We start from the raw sequence: 22,131 nt of genomic DNA, 5'->3' as shown, positions 1-22,131 counted from the left end.
TTTATTGGCATAATATTATTGATAATTGTACTTCATCTGCTGCATCTTTCTAGGAACAGGGGATTACTTACTTACCTACTTACTTTATACAAAGTTATAGGTGTATCTATGGAAAATTGCCTACCTAATATTATGGATACATGAATGTGAAATTTGGAGTCAATATAAGACGTCTGCTTCAGAGAAAATACAGAATTAGTTCCACGAAAAATATTTATGCTTATATATTATGAAAATGCAAAAGTAAGTTTTTATTTCTCAAATTTGAATGCCCATTTGATTAATTCATTAAAGAGTGAGTGGGAAAAACCATTCCAAGTTTTCCATTTTTTGATACCTAAATTGTGATATCAATTATTGTGGTTTTCATGAGTTCCTTAACGTTTATACTTATGGCGGGACAGTTTTAAGTCTGATATTTACTTTGTATCAACAATTAAATCAACTACTACTCGGAAACATCTGAGCCTACTCAGTCTAATCTAATCAAAGGTTATTAGACATTTACCTGCAGACGAGATATAACATTTCTAGGTCATTGAGTACTTGAAAAATTCAACTTATCGGAATTTTTGAGTGATGCTCATAAATCGCATTGAATATTTTTCGAATGAGTTGGAAGTAGAGGATTCTTAGAAAATGTGTCGGTGGCCAGTGTTACTCCTTTGTTTATTCTCATTGTGCATTTTGGATGGACATGGAGCGAAAATTTTGGGGGTTTTTCCATTTCCCTCGAAAAGTCACTACGCGATGGGAAACTCTCTGCTGAAGGAATTGGCTAAGAGAGGTCACGAAGTCACTATGATTGCTGGTTTCGAGGAAAAATCTTTGCCTTCTAATGTTTCTTACAGAAATATTAAGGTGCAATTTGATCTCCATAAAAATGGTGAGTCATTTTTTTTGTTATCATACAGGTCTACAAATCTTTGTTTCAGTTCTTCTAACGAAATGGAAGTTGTTTCCAGTCCCTTTAATTTTCAGTGTTTACTATTTGCCTATTTTTTGAGGAAAGTGCAACTTTATAATGAAGATTCATCTTTTGAAACTTATGAGGAAAACCTCATGAAATTTATTACAAAAGCACTGTTACTAGCCTAAAACTGAATTTACGACTTTTTTGGCTTCATAATTGGGTAGTGAAGGATGAAAAAATAATATTTTCGAAAGAATTGATGTTGACATTCGAAACATGTGCTTATAAAATCATACTCAAAATATTAGGTACAACTCGTTGCCTAAGCATTGCTAAAATGCTTATGTATTAAGTACTATAAGGCTATGTAGAGCTTATAGGTCCTCTCAAAAACTGTGAACTGTAAAAATTAATATATGAGGTTCTCATATTTGTGAATTCTGATGACTTTGAATATACACTGTTTGAAAGAAATAATTCCTTATTCATAAAAATCTGCAATATTCAATTTTTCACTTTGAAAATGAGTTCATTAAATAAAAATTTGTATTTGTAATTTCTTTACCTCACTGGTGAAAAATATTAGAAATTATTAATATTGAAACATTTATCTGAAATAGGAAATGTTCTTTTTCCACATTGTAGAATATATCCATATCTAAATTACATCGATAAAGTTTATCAACTCAACACAACTTACATTTGTGTAAATAAAGAATTACCTACTTATTCCTTTTTTTGCAGGGAAAAAAATAAATTTTTTCGAAGATAGAGGTGGTGCTATCGGTTCAACATTATTTCTGAATTATGCAGGATCCGTAATGACGAATGCCACCTTCAACAATCCAGAAGTTCGAAAACTGCTTGAATCTGGGGAAAAATTCGACGCAGTAATAATGGATCAATTTACAGACGACAGTTTCTCTTATTTCGCCCATCATTTCGGCGCAAACCACATCCTGTTATCAACCACCTGCGCTAATTCATGGGTTAATCCTCTAGTGGCAAATCCTGCGCCTCCTTCTGTGAATCCTGAGGTGCTGCTAGATTTTTCCTCGTGGATGACCTTCACAGAAAGATTGAGGAACACTGCCTTCTACATCTTCAATGAGCTGAACCGACAACTCTATTTCTTCCCTAAACAGAATAAAATTCTCAAAGAGAACTTCCCCAACGCAAGACCCTTGTACGATTACCTATATAACGTATCTCTGGTTCTGATGAACGCCCATGAAAGTTTCAATGATCCTCTCGCACTTGTTCCTGTTATGAAAAACGTTGGAGGAATGCACGTTTCCCCAAGTGGCAAATTACCGAGTGATCTTCAAAAATTCATGGACGATGCTAAAGAAGGGGTGGTTTTTTTCAGTATGGGTTCCAATCTGAAAAGTAGAGATATGCCATTGCACGTAAGGGAGTCTATACTGAGGGTATTTTCTAAATTGAAAACGAAGGTGTTGTGGAAATGGGAGGATGAAACTTTGCCTGGTCAACCAAGCAATGTGAAACTGAGTAAATGGTTGCCGCAGTCAGAGATACTAGGTAAGTTAGCGGACATCTCTACAGAGTGTACCGAAATCAATGCAGTACTCGCCGTATACACGGTGAGTCTTTGACTCGTACAAATATTTCAACAATAGATTCTTGAAGTCAAAAGAAACACTTTTTTCCTTTACCATTTTTTCCGAATCGGCTCGGTTTGAAAGATACAGGCTGTTAAAGAGCCATAAAAAATGTTATTCAAGTTCTGTCTCACAAACGGTTTTATCGAACGAAATGAATACACAAGATATCACCCATGTCTTCCAGTTTTATCATTATGACCATTACGTACCCTAAAAATAACAGAAGATCGAAGAACCCAACCCTTAAAACTAAGTTGGACGCTATCTAATGAATATTTGAACGTTTTGTAAAATAAAAGTATTCTTAATATTTTCTCGTATAATGCGCCGTTTTGTTCTTCCAACGGTACCACAGCTCATTATGAAAACTCAAAATGACCTTATCTTTTTAAAAATGGTATAGGATAGAAGTGTTTCTTTTTAACCTCAAGAATCTACTGTTAACATATTTGTACGAGTCACTCTCTCTATACTTCGGTTCCCATGAGATATCTTTATTGATATTGTTTCTACAAAATCGTTGAACCTTTGAGATCATCAGAATTTCCTTTATTTTCAGGACATCCAAACTTGAGAGTTTTCGTTACTCATGGAGGTTTATTGAGTACCATAGAAGCCGTGTATCATGGAGTTCCCCTTCTTGCACTGCCCGTTTATGGCGATCAAAGATTGAACGCTATAACAGCGCAACAAAAAGGATACGCCATAAGTATTCCGTTTGATGAATTCGAGGAAGGAAAGTTTGAGAGGACTTTGAACGAATTGCTTAATAATCCAAAGTAAGCCACATAATAATTCAAAACCCAAAGAAAAATCATCTAATCGTCTCAATTTTTTTCAGGTACAAACAAAATGCGGTCAGGAGGTCCAGATTATTCCATGATCGTCCCATGAAGCCCATGGATGAGGCTGTGTACTGGGTGGAATACGTCATAAGGCATGGAGGAGCTGAACACCTAAGGGTGGCAGCATTGAAATTGAGCTGGTACCAGTACATCCTTCTGGACGTTGTAGGATTCTTTTTAGCGGTGTTTGCAATCATTTGTTATATTTTAAGGATTATTTTACGGAAACTATGTAACAGAAAAGTAAAAAAAGCGAAGAAGGAATAAAAACTTAGATTCGAATCAGTTTTCAATGCTTTAGATGTTACATATCTAAGTACAGGGTGTGCAAAATTCGTTGTCTACTGAGGGGATCTAGAGAACTCTGTGCATGGCACTTTCTGTCTCGAGCTCTTTTGTTCTGAGTAATCCAAATCCGAAAACAGAACCGGCCTATCAACATATACCCTATTGCAATAAACATTGGTTTGACTCATCTTATAACTTAATCCAACTGTAAAAAACTGAATCAGAAATAATCTGAAACTTAATTCTGGATTTGCAATCAATAGGAATATTGTGGTATCAATAAATTTCATCTTTCAATCATAATATCAGTTTAAATTCCGCATTTGTACGAGAAAATGTTTGAAAAATGTTCATATCACTAATATTCCATTTATTTTCGTATTCTCAGAACTAAACTAACCTAAATAACTAACAAAGTAACAACTTAGTTCTTCTCAATTTCACATTCGAACGAAAAAAGATATAAGGAAAATGTTCATAATAACATTGAAATATTATTATGAATTAAGAAATATTAAAGCAGATATTTATTTTCTCTATTTATTATTTTCCTCGTGAAGAATGAAATTCCATATGATGCTTTTTGGTTCCATTCAAATGAGAGTATTTCGCTTCTCAATAATGAAAACACTTATTTCTTCCATTGCAATAATCTAAGACTATTCTTCATATTTGAGAAAAAAGAACAAAGAAATCCTGTTGAAAATCTACATTCATCTATGAGATTAGCTCAAAAACCAATAATCGTTGTATTTCTCGGTCCAAAAATTATTTTCAATATTAAAAAATCTATAGAATCAATGAATTTTTGCCAGTCATTTTTGATCTTTCTCTTATACGATGTATTTGAGATATTATTCAGTATTACATTGATCTTGCTCTTGTAATGGATCAAAGTATCGTTAATTGCAGTCTGAACATTATACCTACATAGGTTCAACAACCAATAAATGAAATTTGCGAAAATTCAACATCATAATCCGGCATTTCTAATTAACCTGTACACACAGATTAATAGGTAGATGTTTATTTTTGATGGGTATATACGAGAGATAAGCCTGATAAATTTGGTGAACCAGATTTATCTCAAGGAAAAATGATTGATAATTAGTCAATGGGCGCCCACCTACAATGAGAAAAAACTTAATCGTTAAACTAATAAAGATTCAACCACTTAAGATTAAGATTTATCAGTTTTGAAGAAGAGAAAACTTCGAAACATTGCAGTATACGTTGGAGCAAGTTGTGGAACATTCTGGTCATTTTATGTGCGAAAATTCCTGATAATTTCCACCATGGCAGAACGAAACGATCATGTCAGGACGTACAGGTACACAGAAGTGTCCACTGATGGGCAGAATGCTCCTCAAGCTGGCAGAAGGGAAGGAAATCAAAAACTCAGAGGAGGAGGCTTCACCAACAGCGTCTTGAGCATAGCTTCGCAAGTTTCAAGTAGGAAATTATTGTACTTCGCTGCATGTATCGGTAAGTTTTCTTCCCATGTGATGAGCACTCAATTTTTCTTCTTCAAATTCAAATTTCTGATCGGATTCTTCATTTGACTATGCGTTTTTATATTGCTTTATATACACGAAATTGTTTCAAGGGGTTTAGCCCTTTCATTATGGAACGTATTCAGATCGTATACAATCGAACATAAAGATATTGAAATATGCATGCAAATGCTGAAAATAAGCAAGAAAAATATCTGAAAATATGTGACCTCAACAATTCAAATTAGCGCAAAATGTTATTCATTCCATAAATTCCAAATGAATGAGACGACTCTGACAAGCCATGATTAGTGGCATGATGATCAATTCACAAATCAAATTATCCTGGATAGATCAATCATTTTCTCTATTTCCACTCATTGAAAGTTTCTTCTTTATTTCAATTTCCTCGTAAATTTTATGGACATCAAATTAATTTTTACTTCTTCTATCTGGTTATAATATTCGCAAAGATGTATCAAACCAAATGATTCCTATTCGAACTGAAATTTTCCATGAACAAAAGCATCAGTACCTAACTACTGGAATAATCCAATGAAATCCATTCAACGGCTAATTGAAACGAAGTTACAGAGTGTTCTTGTATTGATTAACGATGTTCAATTGGTGAATCGCATTTAGATCGAAAAATCTATAAAGTCAAGTTAATATAGTGATTTTATCAATTCATGTGTGCAGCGATGAAAATCAACTTTGCAAAAATTTTGCAGAAAAACATAATTTGACTCATATTTTCCAATATTGTTTTCGAATGAACAGTTTTTCGATTCCATAATCTGTTAAACATAAAATCATGAAGGATATTATGAAAATCATCGAAAAATATTCATAAATACTCATAGTGAGATAATAGTATGCTGTAAATTTTCAATTAAACGCCACACAAGTCAAGAAATAATTATTTTTAATACCCTGAATACGAAGAAAAAAAAATTTACTACTTTCACGTTCATGCTATGAGGTTCTCTTTGAACTTACTCGAATGCCATTAGTGAATAGTTCATTAATATAAACAATATGCACATCCTTGAAAGGATAATTATAGGAGAGAATCAATTCAAGTAAATTAATTCACTTCTGAACAGGATATTGTTAGTAAATCTGCTTTATTTACGCAATGGAGAATATTTTGTGCAGAAGGTTAAGTTTCAATTTAGGGTTTGAATTCTTTACATTAAATTGTTAGACCATTCACTAGCTGTATGTACTGTATGTACCTGTAATTGATTGGTGGAGTTTTTGTGTAAATTGGGTGGGGCAGGTCAATTAGTATTTTAAATTGGGCTTTTTTAGGTGTACGAAAATGTTATAAAAATTATCGATGACGTCATACCTCAAATTTGGAACACGCTTTATCATATTTTCTTACATCAAAAAAGAGCAATTTGAAATACTGATTGGCTTTAATGGCATATTTACACCAAAAAAACTGTCCTTTTTTACCGAATTAATTTCAACTGTAGAGAAAATCTAGTGAGTAGAATTTGCTCTTGAAGTGCTTGTTTATATCCCTGCATTGGATATCTGCATCAATGAAGTCACCGAAGTCAGTACATATAACGATTACGAAGGTACATATGTGTATTATAACTTAGGCATTCGAATAATTCTATTATGTTCGAACGATCCATTGAAATCCCAGAAAATATTGACGAATATTATTATATTCCATGTGCGAATATACATACACGTCGTTCATCTTTCCTAAAGAGTTGTTATGTTTGAAAATTAATTTTCCGATATTGACCAGACTTCGAATAAATTTTTTCAAGACCTTGAAGAATATTTTTATAGATCCTGTTTCTATATAGTTTCTAACAAGTTCAGTTCTTTTTCTCTTTACTGTACATTTTATCCAAGCAGATTTTAATGCATCTTAGTGAAAATCGCAAATTCTTTTTCTTCAATTTGGCAGATAATGTACATTTTTATTATTATTATTTCGTTTTCTCAAAGAGTGGGGAGATATAATAACTTAAGGATTAAATATGATAAAATATATACCAAAAAAAACAAACAAATTAACGAGATATGAAAATCTGAAGAAATATAATCAAACGATAAATAAGAATGAACAATTAATAATTGAATAATTATAACAAATTTCGTAAAAAATATCTGCTCGATAATGCCAATGCTCTTTCTTTCAGAGGAGTTGGATGTCTGAGATGCTTCAACTTTTGCTTATGATTCAACAATTGCTGATTTTACTAGCCCATAAAAAATTCTCAACTACTTAACTTTGAAGTATCAGTTTCAATATTTGGTTCAGAGTGAAAATAAATTAAGGATCTTGAGTTTTTATAAATTTTATCTGCAAAACAAAAATAGGGTGTGTTAAATCACATTTTTTAGAGAAATGTCCTTTCTCTTGTGGCCTGATATTAAATAATAGTTAATGCTGAGGGAAAGTCGTGAAAATATTGACAAAGTAATTGAATATTTATATATAAGATACAAAAATACATTGAAAGTATGGTGTGCTAAGTCCTAAGTCACATTGATAATAATGTGTGCAGCATAATTTTCGAGTTACACATTTTTCGAGAAGGTTTACTGTCGTTTTCGTTGCAAGGTAAACGAATGAATCAAGCATAAAGCAACAATTCATACATTACATATCCCTTATCTTTTTATTCGAGTTCAAATAGTTCCCTTCAGATTCTCCATTCGTCTGAAATTTCTTCATTCTTCCTCGAGCAATCTTTGTTTGACTTGGGAAATGTCGCCATGTGATCCGGAAAATTAAACAAACCCATACTCGAAGTCTTCAAAGGAAGACTTGTCGTAGTTTGACCAGTGTATCAGATTATTGTCCCAAAAGAGCTCAATTGAATAAGTTGTGTCTTAATGAGTTATGTTGTAGTAAATTTCCATCGGCTCTTAGTTGATCCACCACCACCTCGTATATAAAGTATACTCGTACTACGAATGATGTAAAACGTACAGATCTCTGATTGATTACCTTGTGAACGCGAGAATCCAATTTCAAAACAATAAATAGTGGAGCTTGTGAATGAAAAAAAAATTCAAGTGGCTACCAGGTACCTACCGAAAGTCATAAAAACGAACTATTTTGGTGATAAACTGTAACACAACTTCTATTTTTACCGATATCCCGAGCATTTTCCAGATAAGAAGTGTTGTAACTAGGAAATCGAAGTGTAAATGGTCAGTCGATAGTGGAATAGCGAGATGAGGTTCAATTTTCCGAGTTTTTCCATTTTCCGTTCAAGGAAGAGTTTTCAGTATGTTGTTGCAATTGTCGGTGAGTTGAGAGTGAAAATTTGGAAAATGATGGCAATAGCTTGATGGATTTTGAAACTCATAACTAATTTCCCTAAGGAAATCTAACTTTTCCCTTAGTTCCATGTCTTCTCTTGTGTAATTAAGCAAGATTCATAAACAGGTCCAAGTTATTAGAAGATTATCGAAATTAAGAGAATATTTTCATTCTCTTCGTCAATGAACATCTCTATAAGAAGATTTGAGTCGAAGTAGCCTGAATCAGGACTTCATTCAAAGCTGGATATAGAAAAAAGACAGCTTGACAGAGAAGACAGTAGTCCTGTAATGGTTTGCTTTGGATCAAATGAGGAAAAATGTCGAAAAAATAACCTGCATATGATTTCATCATTTTGCATAGCAACCTTTAGTTACTGAAAAAATTTGAGAGCAGATTGGAAATTTTATTGGAAAATAAAAAAGTTTTTTAAATCATAATCCAAAAAAAAACTTAAAATCACATCTTTCGGATAAAGTAAGATTGAAATCATAATTATAGAGAAACATTACTCTTAACATCTACTAATCTATTCAAATTGCTTACTGTCAGAATTATAAACGAGATTTATTCAATAAAATGATCAGCAATATTCATCAACAGTTTAGGAGTTATCGTGCTCCATAAATTATTTGCTAACTCAATTTCAAAGAGTCAAAGGAGAATCAATCGGCAACAAAACCCAATTTTGTTATGTTCAGAAGAGTTTTTTTATTCTTATTTTCATTTTGAAGGCGACACCAATTTCCCAATTTGAAATTAACTCCACCAAAGTACTTGGGCCATTCACATTTTTGTACCCTATTAACTAACTTCTTATTATGATATAATCATCACGAAACTTTTTACGTTTTTTCAAGGCTGTATTTGTTCCATTATAAATGAATACTCACTGGATTCAAATCTTCACTTATCGAAATAATTGTAATTGCTATTTCCTACACTTTAATTGCTAAATACTCACTTCCCTGTTATAATTTGGAACCTTCAACTTCAATATCAAATAGCGATTTATTTGATATTTTTTTCTTTCTTCTCACAATAGAACTTGTTAAAATTAAATCTTGATCGGTATATCTTATTATTTCCTTAAATCAAAGACTTTTTGTCAAAAAAGAGTGTGGGTCTTCCATAAAACAAAATATATACTGCCCCTGGAAATGGCACTTCAAAAGTATCTTTTAATTTTTTTCTTAGATATCAGAAAACTACCAAAGAATGTCATATCAATTTCATCTCTGTCAGTTTTCTGACATAAATAATTGCTCTCCATTCAACATATTTTCGGTTTTGAAAGTAGTAGAGATATAAAAACGAAACGCTCCTTCAAAAAATTGACCACTGTGTTTCTCTGTTGATTTGGTTGGAAAGATGAATTCCAGATGGTCCAGGAGGTTTTTCTCCAAATCCAATAAAACGGGTCTCTATTTTTATTCAAAAAGCCTCAAGATACGAAATTTTTTGATGAACAGAGTTCAATAAACGTATGCTCTCCTCAAATTTTGCAAATTTATCTAAACAGATATCAAAAAACATTCGAAGGTTGTTCAGTTTGTTTAGCCTTCTTTTATTTGCGTTATTGAAAATGTTGTTTGAAATTCAGATAGACACAATTATCAACGTAGGGAAATCAAAAGTTGATAACCATTGTTACATAACTAAACTAAAACATAATCAAATCGTATTTACAATCCTACTTATTGCTGAATTAGATCGAATTTTGGATATCGAAGATTCAATGCACGTGCTATATTTCATTGATAATATTCTAGATTCTGTAAAAATAGATCAGAGTGATTAGAGTACCAAAATTCAACGAAAAATTTTTTGACTGAATTGTAAATTTCAACTGGAAAATTAGTTATTGCCAATTTGAGGTTTTATTACTTGATTTTTTTTTGGAGAAAATTGACCAAAAAGATGGGGTTAGACTGTTGCACCGAGTTTCGAGCTCAATAAAATTTCGAAATTTATTACTAGGAGAGTTGGTATTTCAGAATATATATTCGGAGATGAAATTTTTTTGATGGACAATCTTTTCCACTACTCAATTTTCGTTCACTATTTGTTAACATTTCAACCCTTGGCGAGGAAACACCAATGATGCGGTGTATTGTTGAAGATATTTTTTGTTGAAAGACAATAAATTTCTTTGCTATCGAAATAAGTTCTGGAAACTATGAGGCGAAAGTTTTTGCATAATATATAATGCAAAAACTGGAATATATTCCAGTGTAGAAGTTTTTTCCTATATCTGTGATACCTATAGTATCAAATGAATCTCATTCCTTAATAAATTTTTCTGCTATGCAAAATTGAACTGAATTGAATTGAATTTGAATCAGAATTCTCCGTTTATCAATTCTTCATAAATCCTTTCGGGCTATTAATTTTTTGTTCCACTCGAATTGAGAACAAATATGAAAAATTATCGATTCAATTAATCCGCAGTTTTCATCCTACCTATTAATCGAAATAGTTCATAAAGTTTCCTCGTAAAACTGTTCTCCTGACGTAAGCCTTCTTCGATATATTATAGACCCATATAGGCAGGTATCAACAATAGTGTACTTGACATTGAGATAAAATTCAATTCCTGTATATGGAATTTATCGCAATTCAGTATTCCTAGCAGATATTGTCAACAATCTAATCACGAAATTCTCGCTATATGAAATTAATTAATGTACAGGTCAGGACTTCACCTTACAAAACGATCATGTTCATGACCTGCATTTTCGTGTGCATATTGAATGACTTCTAGTAGAGGATATGTGATAAAAATCATATCCAGGTATATGCTGAGGTCGAATAACCTTGATTTGTCACTGTTAATCATTCAGGACTTACACAGGAATATTTTTCCTTGTAGAGATTCCTTAAATATACAGAGTTTAGTTTCTAGATAATTTGGTATGATATTTTTTATATAATTTACGATAATTTTTTGTGATTTATTTTTCCTCAGAAAACGAACTTGCAATTTTCAAGTTATGCAGGTTTCCTAATAACATAGATCGATGGAAAGAACTGTAAGTGGACAATTACGTAATACTCATATGAAAATTCATTTGGAAGAAACCTGCATAATATGGCCGATGGTTTCGGAGTTTAAGGTATATTAAATGTCGATTGGATCTGTATTTTTGGAAATATTGCAGGAAAATTTGTTTCTTTGGGGTTGCGAGCAGCGATGGGTGTGATCTGTACCTGGATGGTTGACCGCTCTCATTATGAATCTGAGCAAGCTCGCAAAAGTTCCTAAATCAGCTCATTGCTTTCCTAATTTTTTCATTCATAATATCTTTCAAATTATATCTATGAACTATGCAATAATACTGTTCATGTCTATATAATAATTGTTACTTACTTGAGTTTTGAGTATACCGTATGTATGAGTATCTAATTTCAAACAGATCAATTGCGCATTTCTCCCTTTTCCTATAATCGATTCATAATAACTATCAGCATTCATTTCATATGTGAACCAATTATTCATGAGTGTTTCTGGGAGTTTGTGGGTATTCATTATGCTTATCATATTTTCATCTTACGAATTATGGTTCAATTAAAAACGTATGCCTATGAAATGATATTTTGAAATCATTCGATAGGAGTTCTTTCAATATTCCCCTTTCTATAGATATATTGGTACGTTCCTAACTGTTTTCTTGGAATTTGTATTTGATTAACGCGCAGCAAGTCTTTATGAGAAAAATGAGATTAATACGAAGACGTAGAAGTACCAAGGAACTATTTTATTTTGAAACCCCACAGCATTAGTCTTAATTTTGGTTATGAGCTTCGAGTCCTTCCTGAGTTCGAGGTACATACAGGGTGTCTGTAAACAAATGCGAAGGACTTAGGGAGATGATTCCCCGATGAAAATAAGCAGGGGTAGTTCCTATAAATTTTTTTGTTGAAATCGACCTCCCCTTCAAGATACAGCCTTTGGAAGGCGATGACGAATTGACAGTTTTTAATTTCTTTTACGGGTTCTAAAAAACCCTGAGTCATGAAACTATACATAATATGAAACACTAAGTAGATGTTACACAATTTTTTAGGGGCTGAAAATAACAACATGTATTTTAGCGTGAGGCAGTCATTCTATGGAACACTTATACGATGAAATGGAATGAACAGTGATCAGAACTGCTTGTAAGTTTTTATTTATTTCGAGAAAAGTATCGACTGTATCGAAATTTCGCAAGAGACTTGTTTTCTCCAGAACTGAATGGGAAACCATAAGAGAATTTTATTTTTCGAAAATCTCTCCCACGAAAACAATTTTTGAAGGAAATTTATGAGGGGTTGTTATTTTCAACCCCTAATAATAAAGTTTTGAGATCTAAAAAAATTGTGTGAGTAACATCTACTTAGTGCTTCATATTATGTGTAGGTTTATGACTCATTGTTTTTTAGAAACCGTAAAAAAATTCAAAAAGTGTCAACTCGCCATAGCCTTCCAAAGGCTGTATCTTGGTAGGGAGGTCGATTTCGAAAAAAAATTTTAGGAACTACCCCTGCTTATTTTCATCGAGGAATCATCTCCCTAAGGCGTTCGCATTTGTTTACAGATACCCTATTTATGATAAAAGTAACACGGAATTGAATATAATGATTCCTGTGATAAATTAAAGGAATTAAACTTGATAAATCGAAAAATTATTCATATAATTATGTAAATCATTCCGAATTATTTTCTCCTTCGACAGAATAATGTAAAAATGATGACAGTAGCACAATAAACCCAATAATTCCTATCGTTAATTATTCAAAAATACTTTCCAATTGGTCCTGTCATACATAAATTACTAATAGATTTCAGCAGATTCGTGGGCAAAAAAGCTCGTGGATTATGGATCAATTTATGTTCATCCGCTTCCAGGCACGGTTTTGACGCGGTAGTATTTCCAATAATTAATTTTATTACTAATGTCCTTTAGTTTATATTCTTTACACATTTTTCGTCTAGTATGTATCTCCATAACCATGAATAGCATAGATTCGCTGCTTATTATAGCCAAATTAATGATCAATCAAAATTGAAAAATGAACCATTAAATAACCTCCGCAAGGATTGATACCAATGCTGGGAATTCCATGCAAGGAGTTGGATTTCCATTGATGAATATCGATCAATTCTATTTCAATCTCAAGAACGACCTCGGTGCTTCTTTCGATTCGAAACGTGAACTACCAAAGTGATATGTGACAAGAAAAGGTCCCCGAACTTCCTGTCTTTACTACTCTACTTTCAGCAAGGTTGAAACGGAAACATCGACATATATCCTACTGCAAACTACAATTTATTGAAAATGTCAAGGAGGTGGAAAAATACAAGTATGTTTGAACGAAAGTGGATGTGGGTTATATTGTTTTTACTATACCATTAATATCTCCTACCAGGAAGAATCTAATTTTTTGAAAAATCATCCATACTTGAATTCTTATACCTAGAATTAAAAAAATTGATGTTGCCAAAGTAAACTTCAAGTTGGGAGGTTACCAGCCTAACTTTAACCTGTAATTTTGCAGTGCAGAAAAACATTGGGTATTTTCATTCTATTATTTATCACAATAAATAATAGGTACAATCTATGATTGTTTGACGTCAACAATATGTGATAGCTAATATGTTCAAGAAGGGTAGAGCAGAGTGTAAGAATAATTGATAAAATAATGCAGAGTAAACATAAATTATCAATATTTTACAGTCATATACGAAGACAACAAGATATTTCATTCTTATTTTTTCCAGAAAACATTTTTATATTATGTATATACAGGGTGAGTCTTTGACTCGTACAAAAATTTCAACAGTATATTCTCGAGGTCCAAAGAAACACTTTTTTCCTTTACCATTTTTTTCCGAATCGGCTGTTGAAAATCCATAAAAAATTTATTTTTAATTCTACCTAACAAACGGTTGAATCGAATGAAATGAATTTCGGAATATAGATTTTCATTTATTTGATGAATCTTCTTCGAACACATGATATCACCCACGTCTTCAAGTTTTCTCAGTATAACCATTACGTACCAAAAAAATACCAAAAATTCAAAGAACCCAACTCTTGCAACTAAGTTGGACGATATCTAATAAATATTTGAACGTTTTTATAATGAAAATAGTCCTCATATTTTCTTGTATAATGTGCTGTTCTCGAGTAATTCGATGTTTAAAAATTAAAGAGTATGTGTGAAATTCGAAAAATTGGGTACTTTGGCTGAATACAACTCTGTTTAAAAGATTCACAGATGTGTAGTGTCCACATTTCAAATTTTATGGGTTGCAGTTGCTGTGGTGAAAAGGTTATTTCATTTCAAATTCCAAAACTATATTCTTCCACCTAAGGAGGGTTCGGTCTCTTTTAAAATGTAACATCTGTATTCTACACTGCTCAAAATTCGAAGTGAATAATTTGCATATATCTACATAATATATCAATACAGTACTGAGTTTAATACGATGTATCAAAACGTACAATGAATTTATTCACCACAGCTTACTTACTGAATTTTCATGACAATTTGGATTTTTCTGGGAATTTCGATAGAATAATTCAAAATTTTTTCTCGAAATCGATAGCTGATACGACAAAACTACAAAAAACCATAAAGTTTAGTATAACAACAAAGCTTCTTTTCACATTTTTTTAAATCAACAGTGGCTCACCAAAAAAGAGTTTAAGAGGAAAATAACAGAGGACTGTGTTCCATAACAAATATCACCCTGTAGATTTGCTAGCGAAATTGGCACATCACATGGTCTAAATTATCAATTATAATATTTATGCCAAATTTCAGTTGAATATCTTGTGAAGTTTGAATACTATAAGAGAAAAACTTGAGAAAATTCTTGCTTTAACACCCTGTATCTCGAAATCGAATCATTTGCGTTCCCATGTTTATGAGACTTTTTTCCTTAAATTACTCAAGGAATACCTGAAGTATTTATTACCTTCTCTCACTCGAAGAAGCTTTGTGTTAGCGACTAGCAACAAATGGATACCTACTGAGATAAAAACTCATCTCAGTGAGAATAATGTATTTTAGTATTTTTAACATTTATTTGGTTGCCTTTTAACAATTATGAATTCTATATTAAATCAACGTATTACATACATTACGACTTACATAAAATTTTTATATCGAATTCAAAACTTTTCCGTTGATTTCATAATCACAATAAAAATTATTAATATGTCTAGAGAGTGTTCATCCTTTATCAAAAACGATTAAGTATAAAGTAGCCATTCCATGTAAGCATGTTAGTCTTATCGAACAATTAAAATCACTGAAGTGTAAAGACGACTTCAAAAACCTATAAACGCAGTGTTACTTCACTGAATCATTCGATGATAAATGAAATCATTGTTGAATTTTAATCTTTTTGTTTATGAGTATATCTCAATCGGCAATTTTTATGTCATAATTCGATTGATAAAGGAATGAAATTGTGGCTGTGTGATTCTACTCTAAAATTACCTTCATTTTCCGGTCTTTATGTACCAACTAAGTTAATACCACACAATTTCGCACGACTTTTGTTGTTGCATGATAATTGTCGAAAAACAGTTATTAATTTTTTATTTGACAGATTGACTCAGTACCTACTACTATTTTCAGTGCCTGCAATAAAATAGCATAATGAAACTTCCAGAATGATTCTCATCTCACCTTACTGCATTTTGTGGTTTTGCGGTTTTAAATTATTTCTGACCCAGCAGATGAATGCTAGACTTAGACATTTCAAAATTATCCTTTTTCATGTTCTTCAATAGCTTTTCTTCTGATTATATGAAATCTGGTACCTATAAATGCTCTTTTACAAGATTCAAAGTGGCATTACTTGAGAACTAAATAAACTCTTGCAAAGTGTTGAATTTTGTATTACATTATATTCAACCCTTGATATTGAGTTTCTCTCATATGTCTGAGACTCTTGAATTAATTGCAAACATGATATGTCTCCTGAGACCTGAAATTCACGACTAGACGTGGCTAAAAATAAGCAATACCAGTTCTGCTATCACGAATCGATAGAATAATTTTGTTTTCGAAAATCACTATCGACATTGTGAAATATCCAATTTCGCTTGTATATTGGGAAACTAATATTATCCAGACCGAAAAAATTTGTCAAGTTTTGATTAGGCAGTGGCGCTTATACCAGGGGGAAGCGTTAATGAAATACTCCATTTTTTCTTGCGATATTTTCATCATATATAACCCCTGTAACTTCTAAACCATTTGAGATATATTGATGATATTTTGAAAGATTATTCTCGTTGGAGCAATCAAAAGAATCCATGAGCGAACATGAAGAGAAAAATAACACCAAATTCGATTCGAGAATATAGAAATTATAAAGATCTGAATACTCTATGATTTACAGGAAACACTCAGTAACTCATAAACTAGTAGACATAAGAGATATTGGAGTGTCCATTGCTGACTTCTCGATCAGAGCTCACCTTGTGTCATTAAAATTTTTTACTCAAATTCTGAGCATATCCATTGCATCCTCACCAGATAGGTACCTTCCAAAATACATTTACCTACTTATTATTCGGGAGAATTGATTTAACAGTATGATGAAATTGCTCCCAATGAATTGCCTAATTATACAATAATGAATTCATACTGAAAATGCAATTTTTTCAGGTAATTTGGCGGCGTATACTTGCGGGATTTCATTTGGCTGGACTTCCCCTGAAATCCCTAAGCTGAAAGCAGATGACAGTCCATTAGAAACCCAACTCACGCCATCTGAGGAGTCATGGATCGGTTCGCTGCTACCAATTGGAGCAGCAATAGGCCCCTTCTTTGCAGGAGTAGCTGCAGACAAGATAGGAAGAAAAAATTCACTCCTACTGGCCATAATACCATTCATCATTGCATTTGCCATGGCGGCTTTCGCAAAAACTGTCCTGGTCTTCTTAATTTTGAGGGTTCTTTTCGGTTTAGGAGTTGGAATAGTCTTCACAGTCCTCCCCATGTATATTGGGGAAATAGCTGATGATGACGTGAGAGGACAGCTTGGTTCCTTCATGCAACTCTTCATCACTATAGGTCTGACATTCTCGTATGCTGCAGGGCCATACGTGGACATCAAAACATTCAATTTTATATGTTTGGGAGTTCCGGTTCTTTTCCTATTCCTCTTCTTCTTCTTTGTCCCAGAAAGCCCTTATTATCTGATCCAAGTCAACAAACCAGAAGAAGCTGAAAAGTCCTTGATCAAACTCCGTTCTGGTACTGCTAAGAGCGTGAAAGGAGAACTGGAGGACATACGGAAGAACGTTGAAGAAGCCAAGGCAAACAAAGCGGGCTTCATGGATATATTCGCCACCAAAGGACTGACTAAAGCCTTCATAATTTCCCTCAGTTTGGTATTTTTCCAGCAATTCTCTGGGATCAACGTCATTATTTTCTACGCTCAAGACGTTTTTGCAGCAGCAGGGAGCAAACTTGCACCTGAAATTTCGGCTATTCTCATTGGTGTCGTGCAGATTTTGAGCAGTGGGGCAACTCCTATCCTCGTCGAAAGGAGCGGGAAGAGGCTTTTGTTACTTATATCAGCAACTGGAATGACCCTGTCGTTAACAGTTCTGGCTTATTACTTTTATCTCTTGGAGAAGGGGAATGACGTGTCTAACATCTCCTGGTTACCCATCGTCTCCCTGATCAGTTTCATAATTGTCTACTGTCTAGGATTCGGACCCTTGCCATGGGCGGTGATGGGAGAACTCTTCCCAGGAAATGTTAAATCGATAGCTTCCACCTGTACAGCATCTGCTTGTTGGATAATGGGTTTTCTCATCACGAAATATTTCACGTCACTGGCAGAAGTTATCCATAGAAGTGGTTGCTTTGGACTCTTCAGTTTATTCTGTCTTGGAGCAGCTAACTTCGTGCTTTTGTACCTGCCAGAAACTACAGGAAAAAGTTTACAAGAGATTCAAGACTTGTTGAATAAATAAGTATTATTATAGTTGTGAACAGTATGAGCATTGTATATAGACTTTATATAATGGTATAGAGTAATATGGTTGTGCAATTCTTTACTTTTGTTGAAGAATTTTTATGTCGATACGTATGTGTGTAGACCTCTGAAGTTTACGGCACCTAAGAAAATGTTGTTTTCAATTTTGTTATATCCAGAACAGGGCTGTCCAATTTATGGCGTCCTCAAGGTCGCTTAAAAAATAATGTCGACTACAGGGACTTTATAAATTATTGTTACATCGTATTGGGGCTCGCCATACCAGATATCATGGAATTTCCAAATTGACAGATATTTTTATTATGTTTTCAATGCTAATTGAAATTTTCTAAACGTTTTCTGCTACCAAAACAGTAAATAGCATATTTGGAAGCCCTCTACGATTCACAATAGTTCATAAAGAACCTGTAGTTTAGAATATTTTGTATAAATTCAGTCAATCTATTCTCGCTTGTTTGTCTTTGCTAATGTAATTGAATAATGCCATCTGAATAATTTCAGACATATTTATATGCTTGTGCCTCAGGGTGGACAGCCCTGTTATGAAACAAAGTACTGATATTATTGAATGTGAATTCCATAAAATTTATGTATTTATTTATTTTTGATCATATATATTTCCAAAGAGCTTTCAATAAAAATTATAAATGTTTCCTTTTTTCCTTTATTATATTTTATTCTAAAATCTACTTATTCAAAATTAGCGTATGTGAAAACTGACGCAAGGTTAGGTCACGTGTGGATTATTCAAGGAAAAATTCAATTTTGGATTGATGCTGCCGATACTTGATGAAAATCCTTAATTGAAATTGAAACAGATTAGGTAAATGATTTTCATAAAGAGTTTTTCAAACCACGAAATGTAAGTTCACCTTCACCCACAAGAAGATGCTATTTTGATAGCGAAATGCGTGTCGTATTTTAAAAAACTAATTTTTGTGAAAATCATATAATCTGTTTTGACTTCAAAAATTAAATCAGGATAAAAAGTATTGATAAACTATTTTCATTATTAATTTTAGAGTCCCTTTAAATATACAGCTCTCTCAGTCTTAATAAAAAGAGGAAATGAACTAAAAGAAGCGTTAAATTATTGGTAGAATAATATATTAGATTTCATCATCAGTCATGAGAATTAATGGAACAAAATACCTATACCAATTTTGAACTGAAAAGTAATTGATAATGCAATACTGAAACTTATTTTTATTTTTGAACTGAATAACATAACTTGCACTAGGTATAATATTAGGTACCTAAAACTATTAGTCGAGGAAGGTCATCTTGAGGCAAGTATATGCAAAGTTATGCAAATTATGATTGCTCTTTTTTTAGGGATGCATTATGAAGTTCACTGGTATCATAATTGAATTCAATTTAGTGAGAAACTTTTCGAGATCATTGGAAGTAATGAACCCTCAACCGAATTGGATGTACCTAGTTCAATACTTAGAGTAATGGTGAAATCACCATTTACACCTTGAGCTTTGTAAGCTTTATGGATTTAAATATGAATTGACAAGACAAATAGGTGTATTTATTGATACAAAACAATGAAAGGTAGAAGATATAAGTATTTGTGTAATTAACTTCGAAATGCTACTGTTTCATATGTAGCCTTTACTAGATTGACCTTCAGTCCAAGCTTGGGCTATTGTTCTCTTGAGCCTATCATCTCCCTTCTCATACATATCCTTCACGAGAGAAAATAGACTATTCTCGTCGTGCTTCTCGGTCTTATCCACTCCATATTTATTGTTCTTCTTGGATGCGCTTTCTTCGTCAATCCTAGTCAAAAACGGCCATTTCAATGCGCTGGACTTAACCAGAAATATAACGATGGTATCAGATTTAACCCTCCAATAGCTCTTTTCTGGAACGACTGGATGCAACAGTTTCTGGACATCGAAGAAATAATCCTTATTTTCCAAATTTTTCACGGTTAAAGATAAATAATCCGAACCGAATTGACACTTGATATCTTCCGAATCTAATTGGTGGACTTTCTTCAGGGTCAAAAAAAATTTTACGTACTTGGGAGATTGGTCCCAAGCATAATTGTCGATTTTCACTCGGACGTTCTTCACATCCAAAGGGTCTCTGTTCTTCTTAGCTTCGCTTGTTTTCTCGTCCCTGAAAGATTCTTCAAGCTGACGTTTTTCGGATATTAGTTTCCGCAGTTCGAGACTGAGGAAATTTTTGATTCTCTGCCTTCTGGAAACATTGAGGAGGGATTCTATCTCGAATATATCTTTGCTTATCTCGTTAATTTGTCGTTCCATTTCTGTCATACTTGAGTTTTGTCAATGTCTATGATCGGGGTGTATAGAATCGAGTAGACTTGCTAACTTGATTGTTTCAATACTAACCGATTTTTAGCTTAAAGGCTGATTCATGCTAGACCGTGTCGGGTCCGAACCGGGACCCGGACGGGACACGGTAAAAGAATTATATGAGCAATTTCAATTGACCCATCCACGCTACACCGGTTGGGACACGTGCCGTGCCCGTGTTTTCAGAGTGGCGACCCGGTTGCAACGGCCCGGAGTCGGTCCCGGCCCGGCTCCGACGCGGTCTAGCATGAATCATCCTTTATTCTCTCAAATTATGTAATACCACTGGAGATGAAATTTTTCCGGCAAAATTTCTCGATTGTAATATGAAAGTTTGTTGCTTGGCAATTTCGCGAATGACATATGTATCTAATTTTAGAAAAAACATCATGAGTGACCTTGCCGAAAAGCAACAAACTTCAATACTTCATTACAAGGGAGAAATTTAACCTGCTTGAATTTCATCACGAGCGGTAATCTTCTTCGAGAAAATCACCCTCTCCCTCTCTTTCCTCCTAGAATTAAAGACAATTGCTTTTCGTTATGATAGCAAAACAATGGTGTTTGAGTCATCATTAGTATACCATTCGCTTTTATTTTAGCACTCGGTTGGCCATGGAAATTTGACACATTTCACTATGTATAGTACGAAAATGTGGGGTTATGAAGCTTGTCAAAACATTTTTGGGTTTTAAATCAACGCTATGTTGCCCGTTCTACGTAAAAGTTTCTGTTATTACGTATTTTATCGCAATGTCGAATCTCTTCGGAAAATATGTGACGAATATAATTGAAGTTTATACAAACTGAATGAAGGCATACCAAATCACTTATTTGCATGGAAAATACAAGAGATCAGTATAATATCATAATATGCACTAGCTTGAGGAGAGTTAATGTTCGTTATCTTCTTTGGCTAAAGTTTGAATACGTTACATCAGTTGTAGATTTCAAAAATATTAACCCGAAGATGAAATTCATATTATGCAGTGGTTGGGAATGGGTATCTCCCGAAGGAATTGACAGATAATTACAAGAATGTTAAATTCTTCAACAAAAATCATCTTGCATCAATATAAATAAAAGCAATTAAGGGAAGTTTCAAGTCAAGATGACCTTAACCTTTGAACAAAAATTTCACATGAATAAATAATTAACAGGACAACTGGCGCGTATTTGTGGCTGTTCATCTTAATACATTGATATAATGATAATAATTAGGTATTTATTGGTACCAAGACATTTACAATGTATAGGACACGTCAAATGAAAAAAAAATTATTCTACGATGAAATTCATCGAAAATCCTGTAGTA

At 33.2% G+C, this 22,131-nt stretch overlaps 3 protein-coding genes across 4 annotated transcripts; 2 read left to right on the top strand and 1 right to left on the bottom strand.

Annotated features, from left to right (window-relative positions):
• The first annotated feature begins 467 nt into the window (after positions 1-467).
• Positions 468-4,205, top strand: LOC123313920 (UDP-glycosyltransferase UGT5-like). The gene is made up of 4 exons (XM_044899028.1): positions 468-886; positions 1,658-2,455; positions 3,098-3,317; positions 3,380-4,205. Exons 1-4 carry the CDS (start codon positions 640-642, stop codon positions 3,648-3,650), a joined length of 1,536 nt encoding a protein of 511 aa, XP_044754963.1. The 5' UTR covers positions 468-639; the 3' UTR covers positions 3,651-4,205.
• A 638-nt stretch (positions 4,206-4,843) lies between these two features.
• Positions 4,844-19,135, top strand: LOC123313628 (facilitated trehalose transporter Tret1-like). Of its 2 annotated transcripts, none has more exons than XM_044898589.1 (2): positions 4,844-5,156; positions 17,142-19,135. In XM_044898589.1, the coding sequence occupies exons 1-2, from the start codon at positions 4,967-4,969 to the stop codon at positions 18,458-18,460; spliced, it is 1,509 nt and encodes a 502-aa protein (XP_044754524.1). In that variant the 5' UTR covers positions 4,844-4,966; the 3' UTR covers positions 18,461-19,135. The 2 variants fall into 2 exon arrangements, with proteins under 2 accessions (XP_044754524.1, XP_044754525.1); XM_044898590.1 differs by lacking the exon at positions 4,844-5,156 and adding an exon at positions 8,114-8,453.
• Positions 19,136-19,998: 863 nt separating this feature from the next.
• LOC123313613 (calcyclin-binding protein-like) lies at positions 19,999-21,233 on the bottom strand. The gene is made up of 2 exons (XM_044898566.1): positions 21,074-21,233; positions 19,999-20,862 (listed from the first exon to the last, which is right to left on the bottom strand). The coding sequence occupies exon 2, from the start codon at positions 20,772-20,774 to the stop codon at positions 20,091-20,093; it is 684 nt and encodes a 227-aa protein (XP_044754501.1). The 5' UTR covers positions 20,775-20,862; positions 21,074-21,233; the 3' UTR covers positions 19,999-20,090.
• Positions 21,234-22,131: the final 898 nt, after the last annotated feature.

The sequence above is a fragment of the Coccinella septempunctata genome, chromosome 5 (assembly GCF_907165205.1).
Source record: "Coccinella septempunctata chromosome 5, icCocSept1.1, whole genome shotgun sequence".
In the NCBI taxonomy this organism is placed as follows: Eukaryota; Metazoa; Arthropoda; class Insecta; order Coleoptera; family Coccinellidae; genus Coccinella; species Coccinella septempunctata.
This window is presented reverse-complemented; position numbering and strand designations above follow the sequence as displayed.

What these genes read in the sequence shown, in the direction of transcription:
- LOC123313920 (XM_044899028.1), top strand. Translation starts at nt 640, where the DNA reads ATGTGTCGGTGGCCAGTGTTACTCCTTTGTTTATTCTCATTGTGCATT. An exon ending in GCCGCAGTCAGAGATACTAG is followed by an intron (nt 2,456 to 3,097) that starts GTAAGTTAGCGG and finishes CTTTATTTTCAG; the next exon opens with GACATCCAAACTTGAGAGTT. An exon ending in GAATTGCTTAATAATCCAAA is followed by an intron (nt 3,318 to 3,379) that starts GTAAGCCACATA and finishes AATTTTTTTCAG; the next exon opens with GTACAAACAAAATGCGGTCA.
- LOC123313628 (XM_044898589.1), top strand. Translation starts at nt 4,967, where the DNA reads ATGGCAGAACGAAACGATCATGTCAGGACGTACAGGTACACAGAAGTG. An exon ending in GTACTTCGCTGCATGTATCG is followed by an intron (nt 5,157 to 17,141) that starts GTAAGTTTTCTT and finishes CAATTTTTTCAG; the next exon opens with GTAATTTGGCGGCGTATACT.
- LOC123313613 (XM_044898566.1), bottom strand. Translation starts at nt 20,774, where the DNA reads ATGACAGAAATGGAACGACAAATTAACGAGATAAGCAAAGATATATTC.